Source organism: Chroicocephalus ridibundus, chromosome 1 (assembly GCF_963924245.1).
Source record: "Chroicocephalus ridibundus chromosome 1, bChrRid1.1, whole genome shotgun sequence".
Classification (NCBI taxonomy): domain Eukaryota; kingdom Metazoa; phylum Chordata; class Aves; order Charadriiformes; family Laridae; genus Chroicocephalus; species Chroicocephalus ridibundus.
The window spans coordinates 93382777-93395511 of record NC_086284.1 but is presented as its reverse complement, the minus strand read 5'-3'; the positions used below and the strand labels follow the sequence as shown (position 1 = coordinate 93395511).

The following is a 12735-nucleotide window of genomic DNA, read 5'->3' as shown; positions in this document are numbered from 1 at the left end:
CCAGCTGAAGGCTTTAATTTCCCTACATTTACCAAGAAAATACAAGGAATTAAGTTGTCATCACAGGAATTTTCCAGTTGCTGGCTTTGTTTCAAGTACTCTCTAACTGACAGTAAGAAAATAAATCTGTACTGAAAATATTACATTTATATGGCAAAATATTTTTCAGATAATTATTTTTAGATTTGTATTTAATAACTTGTGATGGAAAAGAGAATCTCCACTTTGTACTTCTGTGTAGTCTGAGTGATCACATGGGCGTTTTTATATTATGGTACAGAAAATACACTTATTTCACTTCTCACCTGCATGTGAAAAATCACTTGTCTGTTGTTCTCCCTGTAGACTTATGTAAAATGCAATGTGGAGAAAAAAATCAACAATATTGTGTTTCTGAGAAAAGCAAAAGTAATATACTTTGCCTTTTCAGCAAACTCATTGAAGAATTTCAGTTCTGTAGTAATAAGCACTACACACCTGACTATTTTCTAAGTGAAGATGGTTATTAATCTGTTTTTAAAATATCATTGTGCCATGTTCAAACCCAAAGTTAATGTGATGTTATAATCGAAGAGTTGTTCAGTTGTGCAATGTGTTGCTTGACAAGAATAATGCCATGCTTCATTGCCTTCTGACTAATATTTTGGGACAAAGAATTCACACTTGTCTACTTAGTAAAATGTCTAATGTTAAAGGTATTTACATTTACTTTTTCTGTGATGGAAATTGTGAGATTTTGTTCAGCCATGTGTAGATCAGTGGTTAAAGAGGGAATAGCTGATAAGTGTTTTTCAGAAGGGTAAGCTTACATTTTGTTACGTATTAAGTTAGAATATCTATGCAGATTTCTATACTATACAGATTCTCACACTCTGCACATCTCCATAGCATCTCAACACTGCATTAGCTGTGTTTTGACTGCACAAACTGCATTTGTCATACCCAACTTACTCAGTCTTGTTTGCCAATCATGTTTCTATTGTCTAATGATTTGCTTTTCTCATTTGGACTCTTCAATGAATCTTTCCTGAAGAGTAGTGTCCAAAACTAAGTATACTGTTCTTGTTGAGACTTTCCTGCATGTCATCTGTGCTGTAACATCATCTTCTATAAGTATTATATGCTTTTCTTCTTTTTTTGCAAAGGTGTGACATCATCAGCACATATTCTTTTTGTGCTTTTAAAGATAGGTACTTCAGTTTTATTTTTCTAATCTTCTGGTGCTTTGTTTATCCTTTCAGAGTTTTCAAAGGTAACCGCTAACAGTTCTGAAATTGTTTCAGATATTTTCTTTTATGTCTGCTAGAGTCATCATATTTCCATTTGTAAAGAGTAACTTAATAGAACGCTTTCTAAATGTTTTATTTTCTCTGTACATTAGGCTGAGATCTGACTCCTTAGACATTGATAGGAATCACAAAAATAAGCAAAAATGAGGTTAAAGTGAGCACCATTCTTGAGATCTGTGAGGCTAACTGAGTAGTATTTCAAGAAATACAAATCAGAAAACCTAATACACCAAGAAGAGCTGGCAAGCTGTTCTCTGCAATTCAAGAGCCAAGTATGCAAATTTGTATCCAAGCAATTTTGATGTAAGAGTTATATGAAGGACTCATTAATTACAAAGGTAATCTAGTATAATTTGAGTTCATAATGAATTAGTTAACAAAAAAAGCAGAGAACAATTAGGAGTTCACTGTTTTGCCTGAATCATGTCATACTGTCATTACCTTCTTGTGCCACTGCAGAACTCATAGCATTGCTGTCAAGTCCAGGCCTTCTTATGTAGGAGATCTTAATGAAATCCATAGTAAAAAAAATGGTGTTCTAGACTAAGTTTAGAACTTGTTTTCCTAGAACAAACAGTGGAAAAAACTTAAGGTAGTCTAAGCGCGCTTGTCTTCAGGTCCACTGCTCACTGCTGAAAGATTTGCTATTCTGGCTATGAAATTTTCAGTTCTTGAGAACTAAACATTATTCAATTACCCAATACTAGTATTGCCTGATATATTTTGCTGGAGAACTTGGAATATGGACAGATGAACATGGATGTAGTAGAGGATAGTATAACTTCTTAGTTTATTTTGTGTAGTGTGTTTTGTGTAGCATTTTCTGCTTAAAATTTCTATAAGAAGAGATCAGCATACTTATTTTATGGCATCCTCCAAACTAGGGGGAAAACCTTCTATCTGAGAGCAAACAAATGTGCTGAGCCACTTCTGAGAGCCCAGGGGGACAGAAAAGGATGTTACCCCTGGACTGAGGCGTGCAGTCTCCCACTGCCGGAACGCATGTGAGAGCAAGGGACAGTGCCACAGCAGGGTTACCTGCATCTACCTACCATAGATTCTGCCTACATCTCAGGATGCTGCTGAAAGTTTCTAGGCAGGAAAGAAATCTTGTGAGGAAAGGACCAACCCTTGCAAGGTCACAGAGAGGTATAAAAAGGTCTTTCTGTTTACTATATATAGCCTAAGAGATCCAAGTGTCCTCTGTTTAAGGATCTACCCCTCTCTAGTGTATCACCCAGTCTTTCCACAAATCTTTGCTTTCGAATGGAAAGCCTTTCGATGTTTTTCATTAAGCTTCCCATGGAGAAAATAGAACATGTTTCTCCTTGAGTATTTGACCACTTTTTTGTCACAGGATGAAATAGCCTTTTTGTACAGATTTTATAAACAGGTTTTTAATTAGTAAACAGGAATTTAGTGAATCATTTTTCTGCAATGCGCTTTAAAGAGAAATCGGAAGGAAAAAAAGGAAGTATAGTTAATTCTAGCAGCTTTATTTTAACCTAATCCCTTTACTGCCACAATGTTTAATGAGCTACAATTTGTTTAGTGGATTTTTTGTGGAAATTTATAAATCAAATTGAGACTAGTAAATTGGCCATTCTCATTACAGTGCGTGCTCATAGGAAATATTTCACGTATTTTTTGCTCATTCTGAGTTCAGATTACATCAGAGTTCCCTGTCCCATCTTGGAATGTGCTTATATATGTATCACTTGTATCTTTCTTCTTCTGGATTCATCCAGCTTTTGAGAAGTTATCCATTTGGTGATCCTTGGTGATGTAGTCAATGTTGACTGCAAAGTAATTCTTCCCTGTGTTATGAATTTCTGGCAACTAATACAATACAATACAATGAGGTCTGGCAACATGAAATTAAGATGTCTTGGAGAATAATGTGCTTTATAATATACATCTCCTGTGACCTTGCCCCATTCCTTGAAGAACAGAACAAACAGAGTCTTCTTCCTTCTTAAGGAGCAAACAAAAGAGACGAGAAGTTGCTCCCAGTTCTGGGGTGGAAAATGGTTCCCTGATCTACCATGAGAAAGCATTTTCACCATTATGTTTTCCAGAGTGTCTTTTAAACTTTTTTTCAACTTCCTGGTACTAAATCAACGGGAACCGTCAGCTGTTTTTGTAGTCTAGTCCATTCAGTGTTACTCATACTAAAATCTGTGTTTGCATATTAGATGTGCACTCCATCTAATCTTGTCTTTTCAGCCATTATTCCACAATAGTAGTTCTGTGTATATTATGAGTTTGTATTTTTAACCTTTGATTATAAATAAATCACTTCCTTTTAATTAAATACACAAGGTTGCGGGTTTGGGTTTTGTTTTGTTGTTTGGGTTTTTTTCCTTCCAAAAATACTCTCTTTTGTTATGATTTTGCTGGATATTGCATTTCTTTGTTTTGTCAATATGATGACTGATTTTCTAATTACGGTAGCAGGTATTGATGGGAAGTGACATATAATCAAACCTTCTAGTTCAATTTTCTGTTGCAAATAATGTTACAGAGTTAATGAGACAAGTAGTCATGTTGGTTCTTTTGGCTTTCCTTTCTCTGATTCACAATAGGAAAGCTTTTTCCAAGAACTGGCTACGCTGCCAATTCTCTGCTTTTTGCTGTTAATATAGCAAGACTCTCTGCTTTTCACTTTTCGTCTTTTTAAAATTAAGACCAGTAATTAAGAGAGATAATGTATTGTGTGCCCTTGGGACCAAAATCTTTTTGTTCTAGAAGTGGTCCTCGTTAGAATAGGTCTTGTAAATATAATTAGGTTTTATATATATTTATAATTTTTATATATATATATATAAAGTTTTGCAAATTATTAAAATTCCTGAAAAAATGCCAGTGATGGAAAATGAGAATCCTTAAACTGTATGACACAATAATTTATGCACAGTAGTATTTATTAGTTGCATACACTACATTTTATGGTGATGTTCTAGAAATGAAATGAAGATAGTTTTTACTCTTTATTAAGAGACAAAATAGACAGGAACCACTGAGAAAAGCAGAGGTGGGAATAATCTAAATGGAAAAATAAAATTAGTGGGGTTTTGTGGATGTTTAGAAGACAATGTAATAAATTCATGAGTCAAAACAGATAAAAAAGTCAAAATAATCATGTCAAAACTGAACCCAAAGGGGCATCATAGGCAGATGTTAAGTCTCTTAGATCTGTTCAGGACTGGTTTCATCTTTCTGCCTGTGAACAGCAGTGGCAAATATAAAAAAATCTTTTCTTGCTATAATCCTTACTAACTTTTCTTTTAAGCTTTACTGTAATGTGTTTGTTCTCTCTAATTCTGCATTTTAATGTCAGAATAGGTGACGCTTCATCTCTTTCCTGCAGAGCAATTTAAAAAAGTAAGATAGGACAATCTCCATGCAATGTCCCATAATACCTAATTGCTTAAACACTATACTCTTATCTGTACTGTGCTGTTCTGACCTATTCAGATAAGAACTGTTCAATTATATGCTTTCCAGAGTGGCTCAGAGGTTGAATAAAGTAAACTGGAAAATACAACCAAAAGTTAGTTAATTGATGAGGTGCAGAAGCAAACACTTGAAACACTGAATGTGATATAGCTTGTTTTTCTAACATTCAGACTTGCTTCTTCCTTATATATACAGTTCTGACTTACAAGACGTCAAGAAATTATTTGGCTTCAGGAGCTAACTAATGCTGTGTCACCACCAACAATTTGGTCCATGTGCTGCACAAATACAGAAAATAATCCTGTTACAATTGTAGTACATTTCAAGGGGGAAATTTTAAACTTAGACAAGGAGAAAATAAACTATTAAATAAACCTGCTCTCCTTGATTGCATTATCCTTTTAATTGACTGTCTTTGCTTTCTCAAAACTAAAATATCATATTTATAAAAATTCTATTACTTGCTCCAAATACTGCTGACCTCGACAAGGAGAACTCAAAATAGGAAAAATAGAAAATGTACAATTATGATAATTTTAAATGAAAAATTTCATCTCAATTGATAACTTTCTGTCAGTCATTTTACTTTTACAAATGCTTTGCTTCAGAAAAATATTTTATTTTTCTAAATAGTACTGGATAGTTTAGACTCATAAATATATTTTTGCAATTAAATTTAGTAATGACTTAATAGTTGTCTGTATATGAAAAACTGCTTTTGACACAATGTTGTAATATACAAAACATTATAATGTTATACAAGTCATTATAACTATGTAATATACCTATAAAGTAGGCAGCATACAGTGTATGCAGCTTTGTACTTAATAAGCTATGAAAATGTGATTAAAAATACCTATTTATTCACTTTTACTTATAATCAAACTTTAAAGGATCAAATTGTCATTTTAAAACCACTTTCCTTCACTTGCATAATTCTTTGTGGTCTTTTGAACTACATAGTTTTCATATTTTACAAGTTACTGTAGTGTAAGATAAATGCACGTGCATGTATTTAAACTTAAGGCTAGTCTTTAGAGTATCTGAGAATGCTTGTATACCATAGAAAAAAAAGATTAAACCTAAACTCACTTTTTCATGCAGAAGTAATGGCCTCAAATACCTTTCCTGGTGGGAACATGCCTTGTCTTTATTTTATAGGGTAATTGTTCTCAGTAGTCTTGTGTAGCAATTCTTCTAATAACAGTTTCTCATTTTCTAACAATTTAAACATAAAAATATGTGAATTGTTCTAAATGATGTTGTATTGATATACTTTATGGGAGTTCTTTTTCATTACATTGCACTAGCCAATGCTGCCTAAGGTAATTGTTTCTTCTAAGGTTGATTTATGGTGAACCAACAATGCTGATGTTTTTGCTTGTGATGATTTGATTGCACACTCATTTTGCAGGAAGAGATAAACAGAAACGTGCGTTAGAAAATAGATTAAGTTAGTGTATTAATGACCTACATGTCATTATGCATTTAGCGTATCTGCAGATACCGAACGTAGATTCTGGTTAGTAATATGCCACAACTTGTATACCGTTTTAGATATAACGCAACTCTATGACATGGAGATGTTGTTATACAACTGACACTTGGATCAGTTTTCTCTCAACTTGCCAATGATGCTGTGAAAATGTTAAGAAACAAGAATAGTGAAACAAATCACTTCTCTATTTGTATTTTTCTTTTCTATTATTAATTTTTAATTTGCTTCCCAATGAAAATATTTGTTTTCCTTCAGAAGAAAGAAATCTATATTTTTTTGCCTATAATCACAATTTCCTTAACAAGATTATGTTATTAGTGCCATGATGTCAGAGTTATGTATGTTTGAGCAGGAGAAGAAGGTTTTATTATGATTGAGGGAAACGAAACTGAATAATTTACAGGGTGGTGAACAAGAAAGAATAATTTCCTCTAATAATTCATTACATAGTGTAGTACTCCTGTTTAATATCTTTCAAAATCAACTGTTCCAAATAACATTAACAACATAAACATTTTCTTCAAACCCTGATGATTACTGTCTTTGTTTTTCAATAGAAAATACAATCTGAATTAACAAGCCATGAGATTAGTTTGGAAGAAATGAAGAAACGAAACCGGGGTAAAGATGCTGCCAAAAGAGTGCTTTCCCAAATTGATGTGGCACAGGTATGCAAGTTTTATTTCCTCCGTTTTTTCTTCACTCATGCAAACAAACAGCATGAGTAGTAGTATTACTGTGATGTGAAGTGTTCTTAAGATATCTCTTCTGTTTTACCTGCTCCTTTCTAGCCAGGAAATTAGAGTGGATAAAGCATATCATCCATATCTTCTTACTGCTCATTTTTTTGTTACAGCCTTCCTATCGAGTTGACAGCAGCTCTAGGGTACGCAGAGCTGAGGTAACCAACTGGTAGGGACGCTATATAATGGGTGTTTTGAATGCACTGTGGTTGCAAGAACTAAAACTACAGTGAGGCTTTTTGGTGTACCCTTTGAGCTGTTTGAAAATATTTACAGTTAACAGTATGGGGAAATATTTGGTAGAACTGTATTTGAAAGACAAATCTATGCTGAGCAGTGCATTGCAGTCATTGATTTAAAATGCTAGCTAATGCATTATTTCATCTAGCTTAATAGACATAGAGAGACCCGTGTGAAATTGAAGAAGACTTAATTAACAGGAACAATACATATTTTTACCCATTAATCTGTGATGGGTTCTTGACTGTTTTGCTGCTTTTGTTTTTGGCACTAGTGACAAAGTTCTCCAGGCTGCAAAACAAATAGTTATAATTCGTTAAGAAAGACAAAGAATTTTGTTATGGTATTAGCAGTAAACAAGGACATATTTTTCTTCATCTCTGACAAATATTTCTAAGTATCTTAGCTTCAGTTTTATATTTTATTATGGGTAGCATTAATGGCTTTTTTAACAGTTAGTTAATTTGAAATGAACAAGTTGATTTTTTTTTTTTAAATGTTTCCTCTTATCTACAGAACTAGCTTGTCTTTGTTGAGAATATTTACTTTTCCTTGTTTTTCTGTCTTCCTTCACATTAACTCACCTTCTGATGGTCTCCATGGCAGCTGTGATGTTGCCTGTATTTCATCAGTGAAATGCAGGCATCAGATGACTTTGTATCTAAATGTTTATGAATTCAACAGCATGCAAGGGGGCACTACCCTTTCTGTGTGCCTTTTTTTTGTTGTTGTTCTTAACCCATCTATGTGCAGGTATTTTTCTTCAAAAGGCTTCTCTAGATGACCATATGCATCAGTTTGAGTTTTGAAAAATTGGTGGGGTCATTTTGATAATCTGTTTTGCTTACATTAGAAAAAATATGAACAAAAAATAGCAAATTAACATGCATAATGTAAATATCAGCTACCAAAAAGGGTAAAAGCTGAACCCTTTGTTGCGAATATTTATGTCTATATTTGAATTTAGGCCAGTGAACCCTCTTGAATTCTTTTCCATCACTGTACAGTACCTTTAGTGGTAAATTACACTTCACAAGATTTGTCTTAACTAACTTTTTTCCTGAAGAGATTCTCACTTTTAAATAGATACCGCATGCATTTCTTTTTTTCTTTTGCGCTACATAGTATTTCTAATTTGACATATATTTATTCTAATATTAGTTCAGTTACCTGGACAGAAAGTAAACAATTATGAAAATAAGTAATTGCAATGAGATTGTGAAACAGCTGTTAAGTGACAAAATTTATCCTGGCTTTTTGCATTACTGTAGGTTGAGAGCTAAGTTCTGATTTTTAAATTTAAGGGAAAAAGGACAATTAGCAAAATAAAAATCTATTTCTGCCATAGTGGTTTAAGACCTACTTCATCCTACTAGACTAAGAATTGTTACATGAAAATGAAATTTTGTCTGAGAAAGGGCTATTTTTGGAAACTCAATAGTAAATTCTTTGCGGGAAGAACTTATACAGCAAACTAATGACATTCTTGTTTCTGTATTACTTTCATCTGTCTTTTAAGGTAAACACACCTGTCAGAGTAAAAAGATACTCAGTTGACTCCCTTCCCCTACCACATTACTAATTCCAAGTGATATTTTAACATCTTTTAATGTAATAAAATATAAAATAATTTTAAGTATTAAAAATATCTAATTACCTGCAGTTTTGCTTTTGAATAACTTCGGATCCTTTCCTTCTAAAGGCAACATTTTTCTCAAATCAAAAATGAATGATACTGACTTAGTTGTGGACCTTCCTCTTCTCCCATCAGTTGTTGCTGTGCTCTTTGCCTTGGCCAGCCAAGTTTGCCTCCTGTCTATGAAGTTTGAGTATCGCTATCGATTAAACTGTTGATGTGAAGTACATTCAGATGACTAGACACTTTAACTGTTTAAGAATCCTGATGTTACTTCTCACCAAAGGTCCATTTAGCCCAAAACCCTATCTTCAGTAGTAGCCAGAAGACAGTGATGAAGGTGAATATTTTGTGCTTCCCAGTGATCTGTAGATAAGTAACTTCTGAGTCAGAGAGATTTAAAAGCTCCTGTCTAAATGCTTTCTGAACTCTTGTAAATTGCTGGAATCCTCAACTTCATTTAACAGCTAGTTACACAATTTAACTGAATGCTATGTGAAATTGTCTTTGCTTTTGTTCATTTTGGTTTCCCTATATGAGAGTTGAACTTGGTGTCACCTTCCTCATGAATTTTGAGAAACAGTTAACAATCGTTTGCTAGTCAACTTTTTGCGTACCACTAATTTTACTCCTCCTTAGTTGTCTCTTTTCCAGACTGACTAGTATATTAAATCGTACTGAGAGCCTTAGATATACAGCTTCGATTGTCCTGTCATTCTTCTTTATACATTTTATATTTTTACAATGTTTTTTGAAATGAGGTAATCAAAACTGCAAACATTATTCAGGCACAATATGGCTTTATGCAATTACTTTTGTACTGTGACAGGTATTTTCTTTTTTGTTCTTTGTGTTCCAAATCATTCCAAATACCCACTTTGCTTGTTTGGCTGCTTTTTAGTATTAAGCTGATACTTTTTTTAAACCGTCAGAGGTAAATACGAGTATATAATATAACTTTTATCATTACTTATTATAACTCAAGTGAGAGTACTAATAGATAATTTAGATCTCATTTGTATATCAAGCTTAGTGTTTCTTTTGTGATGCGAATTACTTAATTTTTAGATTAATTAAATATAATTTGCTTGGTTTTTTCCTACAGATCCTAAGTGCACAGCAGTCCTTCAGTGACTCTTCACAAATGGCTTTCATTTTTTTCTACCATTAGTACTGTCATTCTCTTTTCTAGATAATTTTTTAATGTATTGACAAACAAACTGTAACAGATACTGTTGTAGCATTACAAGCTTCCCGCAGGACTTGATCTTCAACAAGTTGAAGTGTAACAAGAGGATGAAAAACTAATTAAGTATGAATTTAGTGTATGCAGACACACTGAAGAAAAATAAGACCACTTATTCCTACCCTTTGTTTCCTATTTTTATTCAATTTTCATTTATTTATCGAAGGAAAGACTTCCTTTCTTACCCCACTGGATCTCAATTTCATTCAGAGTATTTAATAAGGAAAGTTGTTAGAAGGAGTTGCTGGATATCTACAGTTTTCTGTGTTACCCAGAATTGTCTTCTGCTCATGATTCCTGCCTCCTTCACAGAAATCTGATAGATGTGGGAAGCATTTTTGTTAATGCCTATGTATAGGATAATTCTTTTCCTTATTACACTTTTTCTCAAGTTTGTATAATACAGACAACACTGTATTGTATAAAGTGTCCAGGATTAGAAGATAAAAAAATAAAAAGTGTGTCTGCAGATGCTGAGTTCCTGTTTAATTACTTATCCATTTCTTACTGACATACAACATACATTCTTTTTTTTTTTCCAGACAGTAGGAAAACTTATTCTACTAGTACTTTGCTCTGTACGTCTACAGAGAAATTGGATCTTATTCAAGTAGATAATTAAAATGCCCTTTCTTCGCTTCATTTTTAATCATTTCCCCTCCCCCTGAGGTAGGGATCATGTGAGCAAGCAATATAATTAATGCACAAAGATAATAAATTGTGAAAATTGTGAAATTAGAAGCCATGCTTGTCATAGATTTTTCTGCCTTCGCATTACTTTCTTTTTTACTCTAGGTTATGCTTTTTTAAATTGAAATAGAAATCAATTTTATACTCTAAATCTCAGGTTTTTTGCTAGACCTACTTACTGCCCAGCCACTTAATTTGGGTTTCTTTGAGGAACTAAAAGATTCCCTCCTCATCCCAAGAAACAGCAACACGGTAGAGTTGATGAGCATCCACTCTGGATGTGTTATGCTCAAGCCATTAAACCTCTGTTCTCACCCCACCCCCCAACATTTTGCATACTGGAAAATACGAAAACTCTCCCTTTCTTGAGTTGTGTATATGGGCTCTTCTGTCACTGGCTCTGCTGCATCCAATGCGCTGGATCATAGAATCATAGAATCATAGGGTTGGCAGGGACCTCTGGAGATCATCTAGTCCCACCCCCCTGCCAGAGCAGGGTCACCTACAGCAGGTTGCACAGGAACGCGTCCAGGCGGGTTTTGAATGTCTCCAGAGACGGAGACTCCACCACCTCTCTGGGCAGCCTGTGACAGTGCTCTGCCACCCTCAAAGTAAAGAAGTTCCTCCCCATGTTTAGGTGGAACTTCCTATGCTCAAGTTTGTGCCCATTACCTCTTGTCCTGTCGCTGGGCACCACTGAAAAGGGCCTGGCCCCATCCTCCTGACACCCACCCTTTAAACATTTGTAAGTGTTGAAAAGATCCCCCCTCAGCCTCTTTTATCCAGACTGAAGAGACCCAAATCCCTCAGCCTTTCTTCATAAGAGAGGTGTTCCAGTCCCCTAATCCTCTTGGTAGCCCTTTGCTGCACCCTCTCCAGCAGTTCCCTGTCCTTCTTGAACCGGGGAGCGCAGAACTGGACACAGTACTCCAGGTGTGGCCTCACCAGGGCAGAGTAGAGGGGGAGGATGACCTCCCTCGACCTGCTGGCCACACTCTTCTTGTTGCACCCCAGGATGCCATTGGCCTTTTTGGCCACAAGGGCACATTGCTGGCTCGGAAAATACAGGATTTTTTTTTCCTCCTGTGAAGACCAAGATTCTCTGCTGCTGGTATTTTCCCCAAAAGTTTTACACTCTTTAAAAAAGAAACTGCTGATTGATAATCGATTCCAAGTATTCTGAAAGAGGTCTAAGTCTTGTCTTCAGTGTTGGTTTGATTTTACATTTACTACTCCCCCATGCTTACTTTTCAGAAAAAGCTGCAGGATGTCTCCATGAAGTTTCGCCTATTTCAGAAGCCAGCAAACTTTGAACAGCGCCTACAAGAATGTAAAAGAATTTTGGATGAAGTGAAATTGCAGGTGCCCAAGATGGAGACGAAGAGTGTTGAGCAGGAAGTAGTACAATCACAGTTGGATCATTGCATGGTGAATATTTAAAGATGCTGTCTTTCTATTTGTTTTCTGCCTGTTCTTCCTTTCAAATTTAAAGTATTTTCAATGGCAATATAAATATTTTTGGGGAGATATTAGAAAAGATTCTGAGAAAGATTTAAGAGGAAAGTTACACAATGAAAGTTATAGGAAGCTTTTTAGTTAAAGTTCAGTTTTTTTCAAGGACAGGAGGGTAAAGCGTGGGTTGATCCTTGTCCTACTTCTCTTGTTTGCCTATGAGGTTAGAAGGACATTGTACACTTCAAGTTGTATTAAATTTCACAATTTCCCAGGATATAACAACACGGTGAAATAGGTTTAACAGTCTTACAGTAACTTTTTCCTTTCTATATGTTGTTGTCTTCTATCATGGTAAAGACCTCTCAGAAGCATGAGATGCCAATTAAATGAGTGAAAAAATTTGAAAATATGAATTTATGTGGAGAAAGCTAAAAATTACAGAATGTTGTTCTGAATTCAGGATGAGAAACAAAGTATCA

The 12735-nt window shown here is 34.7% G+C and overlaps 1 protein-coding gene across 3 annotated transcripts in view; it reads left to right on the top strand.

Moving 5' to 3' along the window:
* The window catches only part of DMD (dystrophin), a 1176878-nt gene that overhangs the window by 472248 nt on the left and 691895 nt on the right, over positions 1-12735 (top strand). For all 3 annotated transcript variants that reach the window (XM_063343608.1, XM_063343591.1, XM_063343600.1), the window contains 2 exons: positions 6804-6914; positions 12056-12229. In XM_063343608.1, coding sequence (XP_063199678.1) covers positions 6804-6914; positions 12056-12229 — 285 coding nt within the window. The remainder of the gene's footprint in view (positions 1-6803; positions 6915-12055; positions 12230-12735) is intronic.